This window comes from Ylistrum balloti, unplaced genomic scaffold, assembly GCF_031769215.1.
Source record: "Ylistrum balloti isolate Yb309-2 unplaced genomic scaffold, AGI_CSIRO_Ybal_v1 Utg369898, whole genome shotgun sequence".
NCBI lineage: Eukaryota > Metazoa > Mollusca > Bivalvia > Pectinida > Pectinidae > Ylistrum > Ylistrum balloti.
The window spans coordinates 621657-649221 of record NW_026782027.1 but is presented as its reverse complement, the minus strand read 5'-3'; the positions used below and the strand labels follow the sequence as shown (position 1 = coordinate 649221).

At 34.4% G+C, this 27565-nt stretch overlaps 2 protein-coding genes across 3 annotated transcripts; both read right to left on the bottom strand.

Annotated features, from left to right (window-relative positions):
* Positions 1–525: 525 nt before the first annotated feature.
* On the bottom strand, positions 526–9279 carry LOC132546635 (homologous-pairing protein 2 homolog). 2 transcript variants are annotated; one of them, XM_060210357.1, is made up of 9 exons: positions 9224–9279; positions 7349–7443; positions 6932–7021; positions 5793–5904; positions 5274–5344; positions 4523–4597; positions 4042–4095; positions 2335–2394; positions 526–671 (listed from the first exon to the last, which is right to left on the bottom strand). In XM_060210357.1, exons 1-9 carry the CDS (start codon positions 9246–9248, stop codon positions 615–617), a joined length of 639 nt encoding a protein of 212 aa, XP_060066340.1. In that variant the 5' UTR covers positions 9249–9279; the 3' UTR covers positions 526–614. The 2 variants fall into 2 exon arrangements, with proteins under 2 accessions (XP_060066340.1, XP_060066341.1); XM_060210358.1 differs by lacking the exon at positions 2335–2394.
* A 2030-nt stretch (positions 9280–11309) lies between these two features.
* LOC132546616 (solute carrier family 23 member 1-like) lies at positions 11310–24750 on the bottom strand. Its single transcript, XM_060210338.1, has 11 exons — positions 24541–24750; positions 21930–22087; positions 20171–20259; positions 18652–18779; positions 18022–18203; positions 15737–15857; positions 15289–15445; positions 14679–14932; positions 13211–13484; positions 12224–12319; positions 11310–11506 (listed from the first exon to the last, which is right to left on the bottom strand). Exons 1-11 carry the CDS (start codon positions 24748–24750, stop codon positions 11310–11312), a joined length of 1866 nt encoding a protein of 621 aa, XP_060066321.1.
* Between the last annotated feature and the right edge of the window lie 2815 nt (positions 24751–27565).

The window sequence follows — 27565 nt, the reverse complement described above, 5'->3', positions numbered from 1 at the left end:
AGTCAAATGTTCACTGTGACGTCAACTTAATAAAGAGCAGTCCAAATGAACATGCCAATGGTGAAGCCCATCTTCTCTAATCATATTCTACCCACAACATTTTCTTTTGGCCGAAATGAAGCACATCAGAAAGAAACATGGTATTAGTGGACATCTGAAGCACTTCATTTCATTTTTCTCAAATACATGTTCACAATGTACGGATACTTGCAGAAATAGGTATTAAGTACTTATATGTTTCATAATTTCCTATACTGAGGTCTGTGCCTATCCAAAACATCTTCAGATCAAATGTCATTTTTCAACGACAATTTTCATAAATCATCATAATTTACATTACTTTTTGTTGTGCTCACACGTATATAGAACTTTGATGGATGGTTTGATATATCTTAGTTATTCATCTTTGTGTAATAAACAGTGCTTCTACATGTACCACAATATCTATTTATCTCCTATGTTTAATGTTTAATTCATAACAGTTTTATAACATACACTGTTCCTCTTTTCAGGAGGTTTCAGCTATGTCCTTCCTGATTCAGGATATATTTACCTGCCTACCCATACAGGTTGAGGTAAACCTAACAAGGCCTAATATAAAGTCTTAACAGTTTTCATACTTCTGGCGGAGAAACTTTGTACTCTTCATCTGTCTCAACACCAATATCTTCCTGTAAATGGGGAAAAAGATGGTATGAAATACAATGAAAAAAATGTTAAGGCCAAGTATTTGTATTACACTGGACTCGGAAAGTCCAAGAACAGTATGTGTAGTATGTACAATACGGAAAGTTGAAACAGACTGCATACTTCTAACTTGAATATTTAAACAAGCATATCAAATTCATACATTGTCTACATCTCACCTAATTTTGACAGGTTTACATTCTCATGGCCATACCGTGACATGCTCAAATAAGAAAAAGTAATAGAAATGTTAAAAATTTTCAAAATTAATTATGGAATAAATGTATTGAACCAACAAAACATTGTTCAAACATAAAATAGATCATAATTTAAATACAAGCAAATATGAAAACTATACAATACAAACATCCAATGAACCATGATTAAAATATAAGCAAATGTGATAACTATGCAATACAAACATCAATGGACCATGATTAAAATATAAGCAAATGTGATAACTATGCAATACAAACATAAAAAAGGCCATCATCTAAATACAAGTAAGTGTGATAAATGTACAAGAGATCTGTTTAAAAAAGTCTTTTTCCTTGATGATCTTTTAATGTATCCCTTTCACTCTTGATTATGAAGGACTTTGACCAGATTAAGATGCCTAGAGGTTGGTGACTATGTCAAAATGTTTTCATTAAAATTATAAAATCTTTGAATTTTCAAATGAACTGTTAAAAGCTGATCTCCTTTTCCATGTTATTCATTGTAGCATACTGTCATGGTGTTCTCTCCGTTCCCATCAGGTAGATATGATGTAATTATGCAGTGGGATCTTAGATCAGAGTTCAACCGATTAAAATCTAAAGATAAGTTTGACAGTAAATAGACTAAAATTGTTCTTTATCTAATAAAACTTAAACAGACTACATATAACATGACATACCCCAGTACACATACCCCAGTAGTATAACTACTGGTTTTTTACACAAAATTTTCAAAACTTTTATTATATGAATAGTGTAAAAAGTGACAATGAAACATTACCATATATATCTATGTGTAAAACTATCACTAGGATGGCTGAAATTTATCGCAACTCCCAAAGTCATACTGACCAACTCCCCTTCCTCATCCAAAAATAAAAATAGCCACACAATGTACATCGACCATCCATTATGGAATCATCACCACCCTTGAGAGAACAACTATATACTGATTTGACAGTGAATCACCTATTATCAGGCAATATCTATTTGACTACTTAATAGAAACTTCTTTGTTGGTGTTATTGTCCCATGAACAGCCAGGGTCATACTGAAGCTTGTGGCTACCTCACTGAACACGTGCAAGGCCTGCATCATACCATCCACAGAATTTAGGTAAAAAATCGTGCTCAAGGAAACAACCAAGACAACATCATCTGTTTCTCAGCTTTCAGAGAAACACAATCAGACACAGGTAAGAGACGTTGAACCACACACCTTGAATCTTCACATCTACATATCATCCATCATATTTCTGTATTGTTTGAATTGAAATTGGTTCATGACAACATATTACAGACCATTAAAACCTCTAGATAGGGTGGTTACAGTATTACAGTATACCCCTCCAGTTCTTTCACTGAGGAGGTATTATAACTTCTACTGTTTCAGTAAATGAACAGATACAACATCTAGGAGGTTAACTCACATAAAGCTGTTTCTTTGTTTTCGGATAGCCCTCCAAAATAGCATTGAGAATGTCGTTTGCCTGCCAAATAAACAAGGTTCATTTATCACATAATCTGCCGGCCTGCTATACTGTGAATTTGTCTGTATAATATTTCTGTATACGTCACGAGTATAATATACCCTGAAGTGCTTTTCTCTGACTGCATCAGTCAGAAATTTATGGTGATATAATTATACAGACAATGACCTTACACCATAAATTAAAACATTTGTCTTTTTTAAGTTATGCAATAAAAAGTATCTTAAATTTGTTTTCATTTCACTGAAAGTTTCACGAAACTTGTTTTGAAAATTGAATTCTCTGATGCAATTTATGACAAACGTTATAAAGAAAGACTTGCAAAATAAAATCAAAAAGGGAAGATATGAATTTTCCTTAAGAAAATCAAGTTTGATGAATATCACAGGTCAAATTAGTCATCAATTATAACAATCATTCAAATTTTTTTTATGTACATTTATTACTAAGCTGCAGTTTATTGTCAAAGACCAGTATTAAAAGTAACTGTTACCATTATGTATTCAAGATTGATTTATCTTGGTTAAGGACTGATATTTTTGTAACAAATTCTCCTTCACTGCTAGTTCTATTCCTTGTACATAATTTTGTTCAACCTGAAAAAAAGTATCTTAGCTAGTTTAATTTCCAATATCTTCAATTCAGTGACATAACCTCCCTTTCTGGTCATACATCAGAGAGACCAGAATTACACTTAAAATTTTAACATATAAAGAAGTTTATATAGAAAGAATATTAAGCTCATTGTAAGGCTAAACAGAAAGCATTAACATGGCATAATTGATAACAAAATCTAATTAACCGTTAACTATAGTTGAAATTTAGAATCTGAGATATGGGTTGGGATGGCCATACATCAATATATGTACATTTCAGATTTGGTTTTTCTCAAATACTTGCAGAGTTATGAAGTTCAACTCTGAGCTAAACAGATAATTTTAACATGCCATAATTTATTAACAAAGACCAATAAACAGTAAATTGTAGGTGAAAATCAGAATAAGAAGTGTGTACTGGGATAGTGATATAAATATATTTCAGGTTTCGTTATGATGACCTATGTATTAAGAGAGAAATGAAGATTAATGTGCAGATGAATGCAAAACTTATACATGGTACAATTAATTAACAGTTAACTATGAGTTAAGATCGTAATAAAACTAAGCATGTACTAAAATGTTCTTACGTATGTATTTGCTTACAACTTTCAAAGTTTAATATAAATGCTGATGCTGCCAGATAGGTAACGGCTAGGTATTCCTTCGTGATTGCATCACATGCGAGACAACAATGCAAAATAACATCATTTCAATTATGACATCTCTTGATGCTAGTTGTTGTCCAAAGGTGCCAAACAGATAAGACACACGACAGAGATCAGACAAGACACACGACAGAGATCAGACAAGACACTCGACAGAGATCAGACAAGACACACAACAGAGATCAGACAAGACACTCGACAGATTGGAAATATAGAAAATCCAGCAATAGGTAGCATACATCTTATGCACAAGAAATATATTTGTAGATAAGCAATGGCTACAAGTCTAACAAACTCAATTTCATCAATAAAAAAAGACAGAAATCCATTATCAATGCCTTATTAATCATTTTCACAGATCTACTGTTATTACAACATCTTACCATTCTTTTCCTTTTTCTCCATTCCTTCACAAATACTTTTCGAGAATTGTAAATCTGTAAAGAGATCAGTATACAACATTGTTCAGAAGTACACAATTCTTACCCTAGTGTTGCTCTGAGATCAGTTTATCAAAGACTTTTAAACTATAAAAAGGTGTCTGAGGGCTACAACAGCGAACTTTATTTTCCATACTTCCCCATGCCTCCAGTTTTTTTGGGAGGTGCCAACCTTAGAAATTCATCAATAATTTGCTTAGAACAGATTGTGACTTATTTTGGAGTCTTTGAGTGATGTTTTACTGGAACTGTCCTAAGATATTTTGGACAATGTAGTGTCATCTACGTTAAGGTCAACTATTCTAGAATGAAAAAAATAGAGTAATAGTTTCAGAGATAACAATTAGTAATTTACACCAGTTTGAGAGTGATAGTTATGATCTTATTATTAAATAACGGTAATAAAATTTCTCTGTTTCTTTACCCGATCTTTTTCTTCAGGGGTGATGGTATGTCCGCCTTCCTTTAACTTGATCAACTTCTGTTTACAAGCTGTGCACTAAAAAAAAAAAGGTTGTCCATGACAAATAAACAATCAACATCATTTCATCCAATTTGGTAAAATATAAATGCCATAGAGATACATGCCATTGAAATCTATCTGTTTTACTTAAGTTTCATATTCCTCCTTATTGTTCATTCCTTCTTGGTACAATGCATGCCCTCAATTTGGGGAAAGACCAGAATAATGTTCTTTGTTTTTCAGTCTTTAATCATCACACATGTTCTGTTAGACATGATGACATAAATTCTGAGTCTGTGTTCTTATACATTGTTTGTAGTTTTACAAACATGTCTCCTTTTAAAAAACATCAACACTTTTTCGTTTTGTCTGTACCCAAATACGTTATTCCCACAGAAAACTAGAAATATCACTATACTATAAAATCATTATTTTTCGTGTGTGTTTTATTTTCCTTGAGTTTGTGGGAATCAATTTTAGCCTACAAAATGATATGTCAACCAAGTGATAATCAAAAAATTGACATGGATATCATGAATAATATTTATCCACTGAATCAAATGCCAATAAAAAAAAAGCATTTTGTTGAAAAACTAAAAATTGTGAGCCTCTTTAAAATTTCAGCGTAAACATTTCCTTTTTTGTTTCTTGTTTTCATTTTCCTCTCTTAAGTATACATGTATATTTGAATTGAACGTGTTTTGATAATTACCTCTTTATCAAGTTCTGCAAGCTGCTTTTTAGCTTCTTCAGTTGATATGGCGTTATTTAGGCTTTTCAATTCTGTATGATGAATGTATGATATTCAGTATACTGTAAACATATTTTCAGTTCAATCAAATTTTGCCACAAATGTTTTTTCCGCATAGTGAAAAAAGGCCATGACTACTATATAAACAACATGCAGAAACTAGGGTTAGATCAATCATTTTTCTGTGCAATGTTTTCCATCAAAAAGAGCTAAAATAACATTATCACTCAATATGTACACTTACAGTATCTGATGTGAACTACAAGTTCAGAAATATCAATCTAAATATCAAAGATGATATGACAAAAAACAGAATTCATGAAAGAAATCAAAATGACAGAATTCAAAAAAAGAAAAGAAATTATGAAAAATGCTGGAATGATTTGTTTTCTAGGCAGTGAACTATTAAATTCAAGACATTTTACTTTCAGTGGTTAACAAAGTCAGATAGTACAGACAGTACAAGTAGCTTAAACTGACCGCTGTCCAGTCTGCGCACTTCATCACCCCGCACCTTGGTCAAGTCAGACAACTGGGATATCTGTGCATCCATCTCTTTGATTTCCCCATCATCAACATCAGGGAACTGTGCCTATATAAACAACAGATAGAAATCCAGTTATTGCTTACAATCAATATACATACACTAAGTGTACATGTATAAACAAGAGGCCCAAGGGCCTTAAGAGTCACCTGAGTCACAATGCTTCTTGTAACACGTCATAGAAATGATTTTGTTAAAAAAAGTAACATAACTATATTGTACACATAATGCAAATGTAAATTGTGTATACAATAACTGCTGTCCTAACCAAGTTTGAATTAAAAGTAATTGCACTCAAGATTTGAATTTCTCTGTTCAAAATCTTCCATCCAGGAATAGTAAAACGTCTTTGTAATTTCAGTCAATTTGACCCTTTTTTGGCCCCTCTCAGGTCAGTCAAGGTCAAAATGTGCATCTCATCAAACTGTCAGCTTATACTAATAAAAAAAATTCCAACCAAGTTTGAACCAATTCTGAAAGATAAATAAACAAATTATGCTCAAAAATGTAATGTTCCTATATAAAAAAGATAGTAAATTTTACCCCCTCTCCAAGGGGAAATGTGAGACCCTGGGGTCATGACATTTTTAAGTTTTACAATTTTGGTAAAGTATCTGGAGGCCTTAACCATCCATGAAGAGTGCTTGACTCTATCATACCTGGGATTTGAGAAGAAGATTTTTGAAATTTCAGACAATTTGCCACATTTTTGGCCCGCCCAACAGCCCCTTGGAGTCGGTCAAGGTCAATATGTGCATCTCATTAAATTGCCATTTTAAGCAAATAATTCTTACTAGGTTTGAACTATTTCCAATTAAAAATAAACAAATTATGTTCAAAAATGCAATTATCCTTTTTAAATTATAGTAAACTTTTCCCTCTTCCTTGGAATTTAGATCCTCACATTTCAATACATTGTTAATTCTAAATTTGCTTGTCTGCATCTAATATTTTTATATTTCATCTCTTGTATGGATTCCTTAGGTTGCTGGTTTAGAAAAACATGGTAGAGTATGAACTAAAACACTGTTAACACTAGCTGTTGTTATATCACAGTGTTGTGTTTGTACGGTACCTGATCCGCTACATAGACTTTCTGTTTGCCATAAACTTTTTCTTTGATTTTCCCAGCCTCTGTCAACCCCTCACATGCCTTCACTACAGCCTGGATAGAAACAGTAGCAAATTTCATTCACATTCATATTTATGAAAATAGTTCAAAAGACAAAAATTCAATAGGAAACCCCAATACTGATTTCCAACGAAATGATATACTGGTCATAATCTACATGTACTTAGTACTTACGCATTTAAACATGTTTATGTTGCAAGTGTCATAGATATCAGATATGAATATCCTTAATTTGACAGAAATGGGTTAAAAAATTTTGTCCTAACAAAGGAAAATGTGTATTCATTACATGTATTAAATGTTAAAATGTAAGAGGGGAAATAACTCTATCATTCACATTAAGAAAATTAAAATACTCACTGTTTTGCCAAATTCTTTGTGAAGGTTGTTGACTATGTCTATAGCACTGTATGGTCTGTTCTGTCTATTAAGATAATCTAATACTGCCTTCACAGCTACAAAAAGTTAAAAGTTTATCTAAATAGTTGTATACAATATGTATATAAATCCTTTGTAAATACCAGCTACATAGCTACAATATAATATAAAGAATAAAAACATATTCTCTTTGATTCATCCACCAGACCTGGGACTAAAAAATAAATGACCTCTATGCTACTGATGGTAATTCTATCCTGACCTCTATTTATAAACTTTGGTCACAATCCATGAAAACAAGTCAGGACTGTGTTGCTATAGTTACTGTTTCTGAAACACCTAATGTATCCTGCTACAGGATTTAATAAGTTATAACATTTGACCATAGTCAAATAATAAAATATGTTGAATGACCATGGAGTATAATGGTCATTTAAAGTAAAACCTGTTTAAAGTTACTAGTTCCCATGGTAACCAACATTAAAAAAAAACAAGTGCAAATAAACAACAAATTGTGAACCAAACTTCAAGTGTCATTTGGATGCTTGTAAAACAGCTAATTCTCAAAATTGTGTTTTTATATTAAAGGGCGGATAGATCGCTGAAAAGGGAGTCATTTCAGTGGGCATATTTCCATATTGTACCGGTCATTCACACAAAATTTTAAAATGATCTGTTATAATTGAGCAGATTCCTAGCATGAACAAAATTGCATTAATCTTTTTTTGTATAAAAAGGATAACTCTCTGAAAAAGGGGGAAAATACAAAGTCACTTGAGGGGCTCTTCTTATTGTACTGGCTATTCCCTCAAAATCTTCAAAAAAAAAATCTGTTGTAAATGGAGTGAATGCATAGCTGTACAAAGTTTGTTTACAGGCAGATGGAAGGATGGACAAACAGAAAAGGTGATTTCAGTTTACCACCCGCTGACTTTGTTTCAAGGATGGGGGCATGACTATTGCATATGACATATAACATGTAATATTTTGCACAATGACCGCATCAATTGAAGTGTCTTCCCTGATAAGCATCTGAACAAGAGATCCCAGAAGGATCTTGGGCGCCCAACATTGTTTGACCAACTGCCGATAATACAACAACACTTTCTGATTCTAATAAAGCTGAAAATGTTCATGAGTTCATAACTTCATACACTAGTAAACCGTTGACAAGTACTCAGATTCAGACTTGGTTAGTGTTCGAGCACTGGCCAGGTCTAAACACGGACTTCCCTGATAAGCATCTGAACAAGAGATCCCAGAAGGATCTTGGGCGCCCAACATTGTTTGACCAACTGCCGATAAGACAACAACACTTTCTGATTCTAATAAAGCTGAAAATGTTCATGAGTTCATAACTTCATACACTAGTAAACCGTTGACAAGTACTCAGATTCAGACTTGGTTAGTGTTCGAGCACTGGCCAGGTCTAAACACGGACTTAAAAAAGATTCTATTCTACGTTCGTGGTCTAAATATACCTAAACGCTGCAGATTAACAGCTGACAAATTACACACTACCAGAGACGTATATAACACATTATTATATACGTCACTGACACTACACTATGAGCCCCACGCCAAAAACATCTGAAGTTATTGTACCGACTGTTAAAAGCTAAAAAGCGCCTGTCATATTACCCTCTACATTCCTATTTTAAAGCTATCAGGTGAAAGGGGGTCAGACAATTTACAGGTTCGTATTACATAGGCCTAATACGAGAGTGTAGTGTCACAACACAGACATATCTATCTTAAGTCCGTGGTAACAGTGATAGACTAGTACTGGTGTAAATGAAGGAAATCTCGATATGCTACATCACAGGTAAAAATGGTTAACGTTCAATATAGAGTAACCTTGGGCATCCTTAGCCTTGCTCATTTTTGCCGAAGTGCAGCTGCAGTTGTTCGTCGTCGTAAACAGATTTTGTAAGATGGCGCGAGTTCTCCAACGCAGAAGAGGTCTTTGTTAAGGGAGTTAACTCTGTAAGTATCAACCATGGTTGTTCCAAGTTATTCTAAGATCGATAGACGTAGGCTAGCTACATTATCAAAGGACCTCTCCGGACAACGTGTACAATAGTCTCCTTGTCACCAACAATTCTAGTGAGTCTTTATTTGTTGGTGACAAACCTGGCCGCTACGTCGATTGTGCGTCTTCAAAGAAAGTGATAGAGTAATATCGCCGATTTGAACTTCGTATTAGTCTGGTCAGAGACGTATATATCACATGTGATATATACGTCTCTGGTTTGGTAAAACGGCGCAGGAAGTTAAGTTCATAAGTTAATTAATAAGCAGAATAAAAACATTCGTTTTCGTATCATGACATTTATCACAACTTCAAGCTCAGAAATACGTATACGCTGCGTCGTAATTAACGACACGAAATGTCTACGGGAATTTTGTAAAGATTATTTTTATGAAGTAAGTAAATGCTTATCGTCGCAATAAATTTTATCCCAATTATATAAAAGGGGTGTTACAGTCACACGACCAGAAATAACCTCGCTGTAACAATTTCATATCTACATAACATTGTCAATGTATGCTATTTAGAGAAGAAAAGTTGTACCAAGGCGGGAAATCCATTTGCAGTTTTGGTGTGCGCTCTATCGTTTTATTGGAAATAAAAATGGTTTAACAGAACATCACAAAGGACCGTGCAAAATGATTTAGATTATTTTTTATTAAGATGATATAATTTTATCATGGACAACATACACACCAGTCTTCCCCTTTTCGACATTTTTGTTTAGGTTTTAACTGATATAGATATTGAGATCTAGTCCAAACATTCCGGGCAGATTTACATATAAGCTATTCATCTTTTTGTTAAAACCATACAAACCATACTTTTTGATAAACTTATTTGATGCTATAGATAATTGCGAAAAAACCAGTATCAACATAATATAGTAGTCAAGAAATTATTGAAAAATTCAAAATTGAATTGTGGTTATTTGAAAACGGTGATATCTCAACAATGCACCATATGTCTTATTACCTGTATTGGTAATGCTACATCATCAGCTTTGATTTTATTGTGCCAAATAATTAAAACTGTGCTGGATTAGCACTTTGCGGATTATGGTGACTGCCTATCCGTCTCAGAATATACCAACATATCAACATAATCATAATCCAAACTCAAATTGAACAAAAACGCAGCTGAGTTTAACATTCGTTAGTTTGCTACTTGGTTCCGTTATTGTATACTTTTTCTCATTGAGAATATGACATTACTTACTTGGATTGGTCAAGGTTTATATGGATGTCGTCAATGAAGAAGACGCTTACTCTTCCGTAACACCTGGGAATTCTCCTTGTACTTTCTCAGGAGTCTCCGAGGAAATCTTTCTTTTGTTCCTATTTTGCTCTAGTTTTATGGAATTTGAATTTGAGTTATGATTATGTTGGCATGTTGGTATTTTTTTATGCTTTTTGTTATGCCATTCAGTTTCTTCAGTAAGTAAACATGTTTGCAGTAACGTTTTTCCACAGTAAATAAACAAGCTATATTTCGTCGGAAGTTTTGACATGATCAACAAGGATCATTACAAAATAAATAGGGAAAATTGAAATCAACAGAAAATTTCTTGAACCGCACAGATGCTTTTAGAAAAGATGATATTGAAAACAGCCGGAAACTATATGATCTTATTAGCCTTGTGCACTGTATCTTCTTTCCTTTACTTATCAGTTGTTATTCTTTCTATCGATTTCATCTTGGTTTCGTACATCATTATAGATTATTATGACGCAATCTGTTTATTTGAACTTCTGTGTCACATATATAATTATAATTAGACTCGCAAATCTATACAATTTAATATTCGTCTTTTTAATCCACGTGTTGTTTTCTCCTTCACTTTGTATTAATACATACGCTTCCTTTTATATTCAGAAAAAAGAAAACACTCATAAAAGAGCGGACATTGCATTACATTGAGCTGTCCGTAACATCGGACTCTAGCGGTGGTTTGTAGAGACATATAGGAAGATACTTCATTAGTTTCCATTTCTTCCAAGAGTCGGGTACAGGAGGATTGTACACCTCCATTCCACTACTGTACACGTTTTTCTGGTCTTGGTTGTCTGGGTTATGCCAGGCTGTGATTCCTCTCTCCTTAGCCGTACCTTAAGGTAGGTAAAAATACTTCGGTAAAACAAATCTCATTGAAATAGAATAGATAATCAAATAATGAGATTGTAATCTGAATTGTTTCGTCACATTTTTGTAGTCATTTGTTCCGCTAGAAGTGAAAGTGCGAGATGTTTAGCGATATCTTGTCACCTCGACTATCATATACTTGTAGACATATGTAATATATAAATCTGATAGAAAATGGACTTCAGCCTTTCTTTCTTTTATGCATAAAGGACGATAACTGCTGGACTACTATCCATGTCTGGCGCGGTTCTGAATATACACATGAACCTGATCTGAAACTATCAGTTATATGAAAATAACGAAATTCACTGAATAATTATGGGACTGAAGCACTTTCACATCCATCGATTACTTTGGGTTTTCCTCAGTCGCCTCCTCGTGGCTTAAAAAGTTTTTAAACATCCTATTTCGTAGACATTTGATTTCGTGGATAAAAATAGCTCGGTATATCTACTTTTACTAATTTTAAAGATTCGTAGATATATGAATTTGTGGATTAAGAGCAACCACGAAATCATAGACTTTTTCCCCTAGAAAATGAATAAATTAACAGTATTATAGAAGTCCGCGTCCCGCCTGTGCTAGAATACATACATAATTTGAAGAGAAAAGGCGTCGAAATGAAGTTATAAACTCGCAAGAGGGTCATGTAAAACTTCAAGTTGAGATTCCCATCGACTTACCTGGAACTGTATTGTCAAGGAAACAGGCCAGTACACAACCACAAAGACCAGGGATGCTAAATAATGTCTTCACAATGTTGTCGTAGTAGACACTCCCTGTGAAAACAAGCTAGACGATCAGTGTCACTGAAAGCATGCAACACTATATAAGGTACACTGTGAATGACGTGATGACAGAGTTAGTGCTTAGAACAAGTACAACAATGATGCCCCGAAAAGAAAATATTTGGAAGGGAATAAATAACAGGGTTACCAAAAAGTATATGTCTTCAACATCTGTGTTGATATTCGTTCTGTAAATTAATTTGAATCCATAATATGGTAGGTCACCAAAGATTGTACAAAAGACACAAATGTGAATAGCACTTTAAAGTATCCATTTAGAATTAGATACAGTAGGGCCAAATAATGAATTGAACTTCAGCATAAAGCTGTTTTGTCCTCCTGTAACTAATCAGTGAAGGGCTGTTTAAACTCAAGGAGTCGATTGAGAAAACCACGATAGCGCTTACAGGGACATCTGTAGTAACAACAGTATGGTTGGACACTAAAGGAAAATGTTTTGAACAGGAATAAAATGATATCCAAATCTGGCGACAAAATCAGTGAGGATAACGTTAGGAGACGATGTCATTGTCAGTGAGATCTATATTCTAGGTGGGTCATGTGACGCAGTTGTAACACACGTGCTTCACCTTAGCGACACTTGTTTTGCAAATGTTGTAAAATAAATAAAGTGCATATTTATATACACAGGTACATCTATATATTTGATGACATCGCCTATGTTGACATTTTAAGACATTCCCTATGTTGACGATATTTGATGACATCGCCTATATTGACATTTTAAGACATTCCCTATGTTGACGATATTTGATGACATCGCCTATGTTGACATTTTAAGACATTCCCCATGTTGACGATATTTGTTGACATTCCCTGTGTTGATGTTAGTTGCCGTCAATGCCGTTTTTGAAAACTAACCTGTGTTGATTTCGCCTGGATTCTTTTCTGCCCAATGTGAAACGAGGATACCCATCAGAATAGCCATGCCGATGATTGCAAGGTTACGAGTCGATGACAACGAAACAGCCGATAGATTAGACAGCACAACGCCAATGAAGGTACCAAACATGACAATCATAGCGCCACCTAGGACTGGGTATGGAATCGTGATAAAAACTGCAGACACCTTCCCCATTATTCCAAATAGGATGTATATAATAGACACAACCAGGAACACGTGTCTGCTGGCCACCTAGTGTAGACAAAAAGGAAAGTAGAATTCAATTGATTAATTTTCAAAAGAACAATTGTGATACGTTTGAAAATCAATAAAATTAGCAGTTATTCTGAATTTTTCATTTTATCAAAGTTTATTGAAAAGACGGCATTGTTAATTGGATAGAATAATAGGCAAAGCCTTTATCAATTTTCTCCATCCAAAGACCAAAAGTGGAGCAACAATGAAAGCGTAAGAACATAATAGATAATCAACAAGTCTGACATATCTTTAGACAACGTAGAAACAAAAACTTAACACCTCTCCTTTAAAAAGCTAAGATTAAATAAGTTTAACGAAAAGTATTTTATTGCAAAATTGTCTAGCTCATCTCAAACACATGAGTACATGATTTCAGTACATAAACATAGATATTAGCAGATTTAGACCAAAAGTCTTGGTCATTGCTAAATCAGCTGTACAATTCACTATAATGATTCATTCATTTTATACATACACCTGTGTACCTATTAAGAATTCCACATACACGTATATGGTAGTCAGCAGTCATGCCAGGAATTTATCCATTACCATCCATAAGTTCGTCAATATATGTTTGTGTTTGTTTATGCTTATCGACGGTGTTTCCTATATAAGTAAGATCTATGTTAAGATATAATGCGGCCAGAAAGGTAAGCGTCTTCTGCTTCATCGACGACACCCGTCATGTAAACATTGGCCAATCCTGGTTCTCAAATGATAACATGGTATACAACAATGGAACTAAAGGTAAAACTAACGAGCATCAAACATATTTTAACGGTAAGATAAGAGAGAATTTGGTAATGCACCCGTTTGCTATTAGGAGGAAGGCTTCAGGTTCAGTCCCTCTCTTAATGGCATGTAAGCGTTTGTAAAACTGGTAGTAATTATTGCCTACTTAGCGTTCAGTCTTCGGAAGTGTAACGACTGGTTTGAGTTTGTATAAAAGACCGGGTGGGTTGTCTTATATGGTATCTTGGCGGTATGCTTCGATTTGCTGGGACAATCATATTTTTCATTTCCGAGAAGAAATCTTACACGAACATATTGCAGCCTTCCTTAAACACATGATCTCAACAGAAGCCGTCCATAATTTACCACATCAAAAGACGAAATTAAAGAAAAACCCATTGAAATTGTAGTTTAACCCTATGAAAAATGAATATCATACTATCCCCATATGAATACCTTGGTGATGCCGATCGCCCCGATGTTGCCTCCGAAGGTGCTGGTCGCGTGTCCACACCCGATAACCCCCGACACAATACTACAGAGACCCTCCACAGCAATGCCGCGATTTACTCCGTGTCGTGGTGGGGGTGGTACGTTACATATCCTTGCGCATGCGTAATAATCACCGATCGAGTCTAGAATGGATATCATGGTGCCAATGAGGAATGCCACAAACACTCCAACGTCAAATTTTGGCGACCCAAATTGATCTACAACACAGAAACGAAAGAAAAATATTTGAATTTAAATTAATACAATTTGATTAAGGTATAGTTGATATGATATCGATAGTGCTTTGTAACCTCCGTATCTCTTTTATAAACATTCGCTTCGAGTTCGATTCCTACCAGTGACGCAATCTGAACAAGAAAATCCCAACACGATTGATGGAACGAGGAGATGATGTAAATTTAGGAAGTAAACAAAGAGAGAGCCTTGAAAGGGTACAAGGATAATAAGCTATGGTTCGCCAGACGGCCAAGCAAATTTTTTTTTTTAAAAAACGAAAATTTGAATATACACCAAGAAAGATGTCCTAATGCACTTCTTCAATGCCAATTCATACTTGGATAAGGGACGTAAAACCAGGAGGCATTACTGATGATTCCAGCGCGTGCGTCAGTTCTGGCGAAAAACTCGTGACTTCTAGGGTTGTCTGTCAGAAAACCAGTGCTTGTCATCACGGCAGATACTGTCCATCCCACTACCATTCCGATCAGCACCTGTTACCGAAGCATTATCTAATCATAATATAAGTGTCTTGTTATTTCATAGCTCATATTTTCATATCAACATCATGAACAATACTTGTTAAAGATTCTTTTCAAAATTGTTTTATTCTTCATTTTTTTATTAGGAAGAGCTGTTGTGCAAAACAACACAATTGAATTTAACATTCAGATACGTGTGTTTTACTTCACATATGTTTGTCAGATCTTGCCTTTCTTACTTTTACATTTTAAAAATTCTCCTTGAGTTAAATATACACGTATCTAATACAGACACATATTTACCGCAAACACTTGATGAAGAGGATACCAGCAAAGATGCAGACCTTTCTTTTTAGACCATATTAGAAAAGGCATTTTCCTATGGCCAATATACAACGACATAAAAACAGCAGTAAAAGCGGTGCTGCAAAACACAAAATACTGCAGGTTAGATTTTTTTTATCTTTTGTGAAAGCTTTAATCATACAAAAGTTTTACTTAAACTATACTGGCAGTGTAGCAATTAATCGCACACGCTACCAGATATACGATGTGCACACAATATGTGTGACGAAATTTCTTATTTCACATCTGCGCACGATGTGCTATTTTATCGTGGTTCATATATATTCAGAAGTGACTTATGGGGAGAGTGATGGTGGTTTAGGTATTAAAGTTCTTGATGGAATATCAATAGATGACTTAATTATAAACTACAATCTACCGTTTTTTTAAGTATTTGAAATCATATGAATTAGTTTGTTTAAATGAATGCTGGATACCTACGGAGTATTCTCAAACCATTGAGTTTTTTCTTCCTTCATTTGTCCTAGAAGGCTAGGTATTGGCATACCAGATGGTGGTATAATTATACTCGTTAAGGATATCTTTTAAAATTTTGTTCATGAAATTGAAACAGTTTTTGACCCAATAATATCCATGCCCTGCAAACTCTGTATATTATTATTATCATTATGACATTCTTAACGGCCCGTCAACACATAAAAGGTCATTAGGACCATCAATAGGCAAAAAACAGCGACCCAAAAGGAAATAACATTAAACAAACCAAGAGGTAAATGGCTTTTTTGACCATGCCGCTTTGCATATCCAATTGAAGTAAATTATACATGTATCTATTTATTAAACAGACTGTTTTGGCAAGTGGGAAGCGGTAATCAGTGTTTAAGTGGAATACTTATCAAAACCGGACATTTTAAAATCTAATTCTTGATGAGAATGAAGCCGATCGATGCAACTCAATTATATCGTCCGAACATGTTACTCAGGATGATATTGACAGTAGTTCATGTTTGCTTAATAAGGTATCTTTGAATTGTAAGCAACCTTTTCTTATAAAATTGTCCTCCAGAAATTAGAAGAATGGATACTTTAAATCCCATATCTAAACATTGAACTTAAATACGGATAAGTCATGGTTCGACAAGAATTTAAAATGTTATGTATAAAAATGACTTGTGCAATTTTAACAAAGACAGTATAGCCAATCACACCTTATTTGGTAAACAAGAAATGAAGTTATAACTTGATTGAGCCTTGGAAAAAGAAGACAGTAATCTAGACAGGAAGGTGATGTGTTAGAATATATGCGACTGAAAAATCCACAATTAAATTAAATTGATTTAAATACTTTACAAGCATAGTTTTAAAACCTTGACCAAGACCGACGATTCTGTACATGCTGAGAATGGCCAGACTCGGTAATGAAATGATCTTCGTGAAGATGATACACAATTATATGAAGAATTAGATAAGATAATTAGTTACAATGTTGAAGATAGAAAAATCTCATCGTGCTGGTGGTATTTTGAATGAATGTTTGTTTCTTCGTTAGTGGAGATATACCAGTATCATACACCCTTTTAAATAACATTTTTAGAATCTGAGTATTTTCCTTCAGAAATGCTTGCTGGTGTAATTAAATCTGTACATAAGAAGGGAGATGTATCTACCCCTAATAACTTTAAAGGCATAAGGAATGTAAATTATCTTAGAAAACTGTTTATTTCCATGTTAAATAACATACTGTGGAAATTGTAAAAATTCCGAATTACATCTGATGCAAAGGTTTGGATTCAGACCAGGACTTCAGTCAATAATATCATACAATACAATATTTCCTTGTGAAAATGATATATCATTCTCAAATAAGTAGAATTTTCTTTTACCATGACAACTAAAGTACATCACAGAAATACGACAACTACGCAATGTTTAAACTAAGTCTCCCTCTTTCATTAGTAGTAGATAACAACTAGAAGTATTATGATATTAGATAGATGTAGATGTATCTAGCTGAACGGTATACACTCTCTGAAGCCATTGTACACTCCGATGTATGACAAATTAAGTGATTTAGAGAATCCTGCCGACTACAGTGCAATGACACGTAAAGTGCTATCTTTTCGACACAAGCATGGATAGTATTGTGAAAGGCTACCACTGCTTGTTAACTGGCCTTCAATATATACGTATCTTTTTAGGTATTTGTAACTACATGCATGAACACTTAAGTTTTGATCGTATAATCCGAAATGCACTTTTCAGCTGCAGTAATCACAACTTACATGCCTGTTATGCCCCAGTGACATTTAGTAAATTTACTTATTGCACGGGGCACATAGATTCCTCCGAGCAAAATAGTGGGCACTACAGTGACTGGACCTATAAATTTGAGTAGAAATCCCACGGCACCTGTGACACCTACTAGGCAGTGGATTACACCGGCCAGTATCAGGCATCCCTGAAACTAGAGATAACATAATATACTATTAAATATTCAAACTTTTTGAATAACGTTTTCTTCCACATATACTGGCATCAGAGAAGATACTAAGATTACTATATTTCTAGTATTCGGCAAACATTATATATCTATATATATTTCATCTTCTATAAGTATAATACATAGGACAATGCCTTTGGGGTTAAACCGAGTTTAGTCTTCAGATTAATGCAATATGTGAAGGACAGTGAGTGACTCTGCTGGAGGATCTACTTGTGTGAACTCGTAACAAGATATTTTGATTGTTTCAAAATTATTTTGTGATCATTTTAATATTAACTTATTCCGTAAAACTTAATCAGTCCTACGCGAAAGCAATACATCCGATAGGCTACAGTACAATCTGACGTCCCTTAATTACAGAAATATATTGCAACTGTATTGCTTGAATATTTGGTGCATACAGTCTTACCTCTTGTAATTTTGTAATTGCCAATTGCCTCTTCAGGATCTGCTCGTCTCTGTCTGTGATATTGTCCCGAAAGTCGCTTGTTATATTCATAGTGAAACTTCTGTTAACATTAGCATCCATTTGAAAAGCTAAGAATATAAAGTTCTTATTATTATGACATTCTTAACGGCCCGTCAATACATAAAAGGCCATTAGGGCCATCACACGGTAAAACACACAGCGATCCAAAAAGGAAATAGCATCAAACAAACTAAAAAGTAAAAGACGAATGCTAAACATTTTAAATGGTTATATTACCACAAAAGATTAAAATGGTACGTCATAGTGTATCATATAGATCAACATCTTTCAGGTAACCTAGAATTTAATAAATCTCAACAGTTTCAAAAAGGATCTTTTAGACTAGTAATGTTACGATAAAAAATTCTCGAGTAGACAGAAGGTCAATACAGTCCAATAAAAAATGTTCAACGGTGAATGGCTCATCACATCCTATGCCGAGAGGGTTATTACTTTGTTTCTTTATATATATTCGTAGGTAGATAGCTCGCGCTTCTGCCGAGAATATTGAGACGTTGTTCGGTAGCCGGCATCCATACGCTTTATCTCGTGAAACCATGACTGCGTCAACCTTATCATTATCTTTTGAACCATCAGGATATAAATGTAGAAATGTATATATTTTAACGGCAATTTCGAGAAGGATGAACGAAAAGTGTAACTGTCTGTGTCTGATTTAACCATTACATGAAGTAATAGTCAACTTCAGGTGAATTCAAGAGCGGGAGTGGAATTTCTATCGTTCCAAACGACTGAATTTGGTTAACATCAATATTTGTGTTTTGTAAAAGAGCGGAAATCCGAATACCAAAAGGTGGAATTGTCTTTGGATTGTTTTGAAACAAGGTTTTACATTTTGGATTAAATATCAGAGAAAAAGCAATATTTGAAGGATTTGACTTTAGCTGAATGATGTATCGCAAAGCCAATTTATTTAACCTCTACATAGAGGCTTACTGTAGGTGTGGTCTTGAAAGCTCCGAGAGCGGGCCTCAGACCCTTGTGATGAACAGTGCCTAATAATTTGTGATTTGTACGTCTAGCAGATCCATACACAACAGAACCGTAGTCTAATTTTGACCTAATAAGACCTCTATAAAGTCTTAGCAAAACTTTTCTATCAGCTCCTCAACCAGATGGGACACAAACTGAAGGCATTTGGCTTTAAGCCATGTTATATTTGGAAGGAACGACAAATTCCTGTCGAATAATACACTTAAGAATTTGGTTTGCTCAACAACTGGAATGGGAACACCACCGAGAGACCGATTTCGATCGTCTTGTTTTTTCCGAATTTGACAAAAATGCGTTCAAACTGTTTTTGATTGTGAGAATTTAAATCCATTTTCATCTGCCCAAATTTGTAGTCGATTCAAACATTGTTGCAGTTCATTTGAAGAGCATACCATAGATATAGCTTGAATGACTTAACCGGAGTGTTACTAATTATGCTACTTACCGGGAAGTTTACAGAAATCTTTATCAGCAAGTTGCAGTGCTATCAATGGAATCACATAGTCCCCAGATGGTCCTTGAAACAATGGCAGTCTATAGAGAGGTTAACAAATGCTGCATTATTGTAAAAATCATTAATTAGAAATGCTCGATGAATAGTTTTACTAATCAATTACTCAAGTTTGACAATTCATTATTCCACATTATTATTATTACATTCTTAACTGCCCGCCAACACATAAAATATATATGAATGTGTAAGGCATGTATGGCCCATCCGAAGATGGTAAAAAAGACAACTTCGTCTCGGTTGTTGTCTCTATAGCATGAAGACCATTCACCGATGATGGGTTTTACGGAATGCAATTTATTATCGGTTTATTGATTCCATTCCTCCTGCCACTGAGCTCTTAAAACTGTTTGATAACTGGTTTAAAAACAACTGGTGGAGCGATGAAGCTGCCTTTGCGTCATAATTTGTTTTTTCATTGCATCAGAAAACGCTTTTGAAATTCAATGTTCCATTTGCGATTCCTCAAGTATTTTATCTGACCTGTGCACTACTTCCGCATTAGAAATATCTCTTTCATCTTTTATATTGAAATCTGATAATGGATTTTAGGGTTGCAATTCCAAGATGTCCGCATCAAATATGTCGGTATCAATTTCTTATCTGCTAACATCCTCCTTTAATGTATTTGTTGTGACAAGTTAGTGTTGTTTTCAGCGAGTTGCACCGTGGACAATTTCATTATGATTTGATCAATGTAATGCATGTGATTACTTACCTGTGTGTTCATCCAACCTTGAAATAAACACGTTTTACCTGTGAGATTCTTTCAGATCTATTCACATATCCAACTGTTGGAGATTTTTGTGAAACAACCTAGGAGATGCGTGAAATTGTTAAGTAGGATAAACCACGGGTTGATGTAGAGATAGCAATATTTTCTCGGTATTATTCTTCACCAACGAGTGTTTTATTCTAAGGCAAAACACAACTTGAAAAAAGTTGATATCTCTCCATAGTTATAGTTAATTCAACTTTTATCATTAATGAGATGAATGCTGGTAAACGGTATTAGCATTTCCCCCTTTTCTTCATTATCATTTGTTCGGATTTATTTCGAATATTTCAGTTATCATCTTATAATAAGAAAACAACTCTGATCAGTTCTTTATCTTAGTCTCGATATCCTTTTTTATTTAGAACAATAATCCTTTGATACAAGAAAAATGTGTTTTATGTGTACTTGCTCCCTCACTGAACTGGGACATTTGGACCAAACCCCTTTCATATGAGAGAGAAAGTAATGCAATTTAAATATCACAAGACATAGTAAACTGAAAAGCTGGTGGATTGTCAAATATCGTCTTATAATCATAACCTTAAAGCGAAAAAAAAAGAATAACATAATTTATTATTGCATGTGTATGTTATGTTTATGTATGACCACCGTGTTGTTGTGGAAGAAGACGTATATAGGCTTTAGCCTACTGTCTAATCCTATTGGTTTTTATATCAATAAAATATTCTGAAATGAAATGAGTTTTTTTATTATGTTAATCAATAGCATGGCGCATTTTCAAGGATGTAATTTTGATCCAAAATCAGCGTACGTATAATGGAATGATTTCGTTATGACTGCAAATGCTAGAAACATACGGTAAACTGATTAATACTTGCTGATAAGGTTAACCAAGGCAACTAAAACAGTTAATGAAGATTTGAAGTTTTATTTCCAACAAAATGATCAGCCTACCTGATGCCCAGTGTGACCATCAAGCCCGTTGTTATTCCGTTCATCAGCAGAGTAGAACTCAGAAGATTTGTCCTGATATCCATATAATCACCAGCACAAGCGACGTCCGCAACAAACGAGGACACTACGAGGGACACGGAAAGAGACAGCAGGGCTTGCTTTGGAACAAAAACAAATATTTTGAAACTTTAGGATGGTTAATCTTAACAAAAATTTTAGAATTAGTATTAGCATGAAGATCAAACTTACATCAGTTGTTACTGATGTTGACATTTTTTTCGTCAAAATTTGTAAGACAGCTGGAGTTCAAAGAACCAGAACCACTCAATACCACCCAAAGGCAAACAGCTCGACGGAGAGGTTTAATAGAATCCTCCTTGGGATGCTAGCAACCCTTTATGAGTATAAGAAACCCGACTGGACATCTTTGTAATTGTTTGTTCAAGCCTATGACACAACCAAGAGTGATGCTGTTGGAAATCTACCTTCACTATCAAAAGTTTGGTTGATATCCTCGGTTGTCAGTAGACGCATTTCTTGGAATTAACACTGAACATGTAAGCTATGGGGCCGTATGGGGTTTTCGTATAAAGCATCTCGGTGTTCGGCTTTCAGGAAAGTCATCCAGAACAAGGACCTATATGACAGGTCAGTTCAAGAGTAAATATTTGTGGTTGGTGATTGTGTTTTGTAAGAAAACTAGGCCTTAAGGTAAAAAACAAATTGGCCGATAGGTGGGAAGAGGGATCCTTATTTTTTTAATGCTATTCCCGTTGATGAGGTTGCATTCGAATACAGTGGAGGACCTAAAATGAACCCTTCACATGATTAAGTTGCTGTCTTTTAACCTCATTCCTGTGGATGTTTTCCTATATACCAAACATATAAAGGAAAATATTTAGTAAAATCGCGCACACCACTGAATGATCGACAAAGTTAATCCAGATCAATTTCGACCAAGATGGCCTCGTCTTCAGCAAACATGATATTGACAACATGACAACATAATCATAATTCAAACTCAAATTCGATAAAAACATTTCATCTATCTGATGGTATGATAATATTTTCTGAGCAATTTCCGGCATTTAAAACATATTTGGGGAAATATTTGAAGACAAAATTTAAAAATCACCTTAAAACTACAGAGCAAGGAAACGTTTGGACAAAGAATACAGAGACTGTCAACAACATACTCACACAAGTGGCTGACTTGAAGCAACACAAAGTACCAGAGCTAGTAGAATGATTAATCAAAGCCTCAAACATTCAAATGTTAGACATCAGACGATTACTATATGATACAGGAAATTATTCATTAACGTCGCACATAAAGACATGAACAAGTTAAAAAAATAAGATGAAAAGCAAACACTTTCGAAAGTTCTTTTGGTCGACTTTGAAATAATGAACACAAACGAGATTGATACAATTGCCCTAAAATATTTTTATGTCTAATGGTGAAAATAAACTCGCAAGAAACGTTAGGAACGGAGGTAATCGATATTTTTTGTCCAGATTTGACATGTGGTTTTGGCGTCACTGTCGTCTGCATTATCATCTTTGTTAATACGTTCTTTTTCTCAAAATTACATCATACCTATATGCATTAATGGGGGTTTGATAGCATGCTTCTCATATTAATGTTCTGTTAGATTTGCAAGCATTGATACTACAATATTAGCTTCGGCGGTACAGGGCTATGCAGTGTGTTGTGATCTATATTGTACGTTTTGCATCTGAATGGATTGTTTTAATGTAATGTTATGCAATATATAAATAAAACTGGGTCTTATGTAAAGGAGAGTCTAAGCTTACAAGTCCTGAGTGCATGATGTTTATATAAGTTCGTTAAGCTAATGTTTTCAAAAACGGAAAGGTGCCAATGATATATAGTATCTTTTGTAAATCATGTTTGCATCATATTATTTAACATACATTGTATTATGCATGATTACAGGTTTATCATACAAATCTGTATACAATCCTTTTCTCATTTTCAATGAACTTATTTTTTCTATTGTTACTAAGCAGTCCATCCCTGTGAATTCATTGAACCTTTATATTTTTTTCGTTAGCTTTACATTTTCTTTTGAATAACAAAGATTGTGTATGAGTTTGTATTGTGATTTACATTTATTTTACATAGCCATTTATTAGGTTATTGAATAAATTATGGATATGTCATTAAGTATTATTTTCATCTAGAGTTGGATAGATTTTGGTAGCTTTGGGTAGGCGTGAGTAATTTGTCGCGCTCCTATAACATGGCAGCACGTAACTACTTTCGGAAAGACAGTTATGAATGCTGCTTTGTCAATGTTTGAAACACTCTCCTATACCCACCAATACTCGGAAAAGGGTAAGACAGACTGCAAGTAATATACAATTCATCACTGCATCATTCACGACCGAAGGAATATCTTCGGAGACATATGTAACGTGTTCTGGTACAATTGATACTGGATCACATTTTGTTGTTTTACAACACAATCTAATTTTGTAAGTAACATAAAACTAATATTGATACTGATATTTCCGTCAAAACAATAGTATTCTCGCTGAAATGTTATTGAAATATGTATAACTTATAGTTAACTCCCCAACTTACCTGAAATCCCATGATGACAGTTAGAACAACAGGTGGTCTATCAGATACGTTGTAAAGCAGATCAACGGAATAGCGATCCTCCACGTTGCCTTCATTTGATGGTATTTCAAGTACACAAGAATTTTCATCTTCGGAAGTACTTGTCTCATCAACATGTATTGTCATAGAATTGAACGGTTCGTCCTTCCTGTTTTGATGAAATCGAACCATTCTTCTGTTTTCAGTTTGCCAGACGATTTTGGTTAGATTTGCTCTTGTATATTCTCTTCACAAAGGAAATGCAATTTTCTATCAATTATTTAGAATTATTCATCGATTTCTTATATTCAGATATGTAAATATTGATTTATGTAAATATGCGAGACATACTGAATTCCTATGGAATAAATTTGAATTGATAAAATCTTATAGAGATATGGGATCATTTCTAGTAAAGTATAATAAGGAGAAATGATATCGTCCATTAATCAATGCAGACTTCCAAGCATTTCTCTTAACGGCCCTTTAATCGGCAACATAACTTTAAAACTTTTTATTTCCTAATCTAAAAGGCACAAAACACACACTATATCTATTTGGGCCCCATCCAAATCCTGAAGAAGTCAGCCAAACATTTCATGCTTCATATCAAATTGGTAATGAATCATGCAATTTCAACAGAATTATTTTCCTCGAATTAGTCCTGTCCTTCCAATCCCATGGGACCTCAACCTAACTATTAATCTGATTTCAATTTACTCAAACTTCAACCAATCATACAGACGGAGAAGGATTATTTCTCCGATTGGCTTCTTCCTTCCAAAGTGGCCGAGATTCAGCGTTTATGCAAGAATTTAAATTTTAATCAATACTGTTGAGTTTTTCAAAAATTATTTATCGATTCCTTATATTCAAATAGGTAAATATTCATATATGTGATGTAGTGCAACACGTTGATGTCCAGGAGATAATCTAGAATTGATAGGATCATATAGAGATATGTAATCATTTCGTGTAAAGTTACACAAGCTGAAATGATACGCTGAACATGTCGATGGAAATGACATTTTTGCAGACCATGTTATGGAGGCAACCTAAACTAAGGGAGAACGACTTCTTAATTTCCAAATACACTTTATATATTTCTTCATTTGGCCCCACCCTCAGCCCTTAGCGGGTAAGCCAAACAATTCATACACCATACCCAGTTAGGACGGAATGCTGCAATCCCAACAGAATTTTAAAAAGTTCATCTAGCTTTGCTTGTCCGAATTGGGCGGAAATGAATCATAGCATTAGCAGTGAGGGGTGTTAAGGAGTTGGTTCGCGTAGCCTTAGAATGGATTCTGCCTGTCCAATCCCAGGGGTCCTAGAACTACCAGAATTGTTACAAAATTGATTTCAATCAAATGGGCAAAATCTTCCTACAGGAGCAGTACGATTTTGAAAAATTCTCTTTATTTCCCGTATTGGCCAAGAGCCAACATTTATATGAAATGTGTTCCTCGTCTCCTAAGGATTAATATGATTATTATTATTGCATTCTTAACAGACCGTCAACACATAAAAGCTTATTAGGACCATCGACCGGTAAAAGACACAGCAGTTCAAAAGGAAATAACACTAGACAAAACAAACGGTAAAAGACAAATGCTAAAAGTCTATTATATAGACCAAGATCTTTCAGGTAATGTAGAAATTAACATATCAACAGTTTCAAAAAGGGGTTTTAGACATGTAATGTTGCGATAAAAACATTCTCGTGTTGACAGAAAGTCAATGCAGGCCAATGAAAATGTTAAAAACGTGTGTGGTTTGGACTGCATTGACCTGTCTACTAGAGAAATTTTGATTGTAACGTTACAAGTCTAAAGACTCGGTTTGAAACTGTCCAGATTTATAATTCTAGGTTATCTTTGGGATGTTGTCTCATACTATAGAATATGAAATACCATTTTTATCTTTTGTGAAAATGTACCCGTTTTAAGATTTTTAGCATGTCTTACCTTTTAGTTTGTTTGATGTTATTTCCTTTTTGGATCGCTGTGTGTTTCACCGGTTGGTGACCATAATGGTCGTTAAGAATGTAATATTATTAATAATAATGGTTAGGCTTCGTGTAGTGCGAACTTAATTTCTTTCTACATTAGCATTTATGTACGACATCTTGTATTTTATTTTACAGAATACCTTAATGTTTAATATGGGCCATTACGTCCTCAATTCTGTGATAATTTTGATGGTAACAGCTGTAAATGACATGATTATGATATTTTAGTTTACGACCATGCAATCTTTGGTAGAATCTTTCATGTTTGTTTATATTAGAATCCTTCTGTCACGCTTATCGATATATTATTGCATTGACTGTTTAAATGAACGGAATCAAACTGCTAGATGGGGTACTCAATGATATACATCGTGTATAATACAGATCGACTGTCAGCTGCACAAATACTCTGATGCTTTAATTAATAAACCAAAGTTTCTTGTATAATACTTTATAGTTACGGCACTATAAAGTTATCGGCTCTTTGCCCTACAATACATAAACAACTAATCTATAAGTAATCCGCTACAAGCTTGCTACTTCAGGAAAAAGAAGTCTATATGTTTGTCTTTTCAATAGAGGATCTTTAAGAGCTGTTCAATATGATCTCGGCCGTCATCGGGGAGACGTCATGGATTGGATTTTAACGCGTATACAGTGAACAGTGAAGAGAATCAATATATTTACATTTTGACATCCCTCAATATTATTCTTTACTGTCGACGAGTGTTCGTATTTCGAAAAAAAAAAACATCCTTTAGACCAAATTTCGACATATTTCATATTTCCTACAGGAGGGGTGGAATGTTTAATGAGTCTGCTCCATTTCCCCTCCTGAGATCAAATTTGGTCAAAATCCTCTCAGTCGTTCCTGATCAGTAGCGACTTTTAGAAAAAAAATTACGGAAACGCCGAGATATGGATGCCGCACCCGGACAAAAAAAAAATAAATAAAACGCTTACAACTGGCTCTACACTTAAAAGGAAATAAAGGTT

Bases quoted from the DNA above. Each gene is read 5' to 3' on its own strand.
- LOC132546635 (XM_060210357.1), bottom strand. From the start codon at position 9,248: ATGAGCAAGGCTAAGGATGCCCAAG. The intron at 7,444-9,223 runs GTTACTCTATAT...AACTTTTTGTAG, and splicing joins CAAGGCTAAGGATGCCCAAG to CTGTGAAGGCAGTATTAGAT. The intron at 4,096-4,522 runs GTAAAGAAACAG...ATCTCTTTACAG, and splicing joins CCCCTGAAGAAAAAGATCGG to ATTTACAATTCTCGAAAAGT.
- LOC132546616 (XM_060210338.1), bottom strand. From the start codon at position 24,750: ATGGTTCGATTTCATCAAAACAGGAAGGACGAACCGTTCAATTCTATG. The intron at 15,446-15,736 runs GTAAATATGTGT...CTTCGGTAACAG, and splicing joins CTCTTCATCAAGTGTTTGCG to GTGCTGATCGGAATGGTAGT. The intron at 13,485-14,678 runs GTATTCATATGG...TGTCTACACTAG, and splicing joins GGGCGATCGGCATCACCAAG to GTGGCCAGCAGACACGTGTT.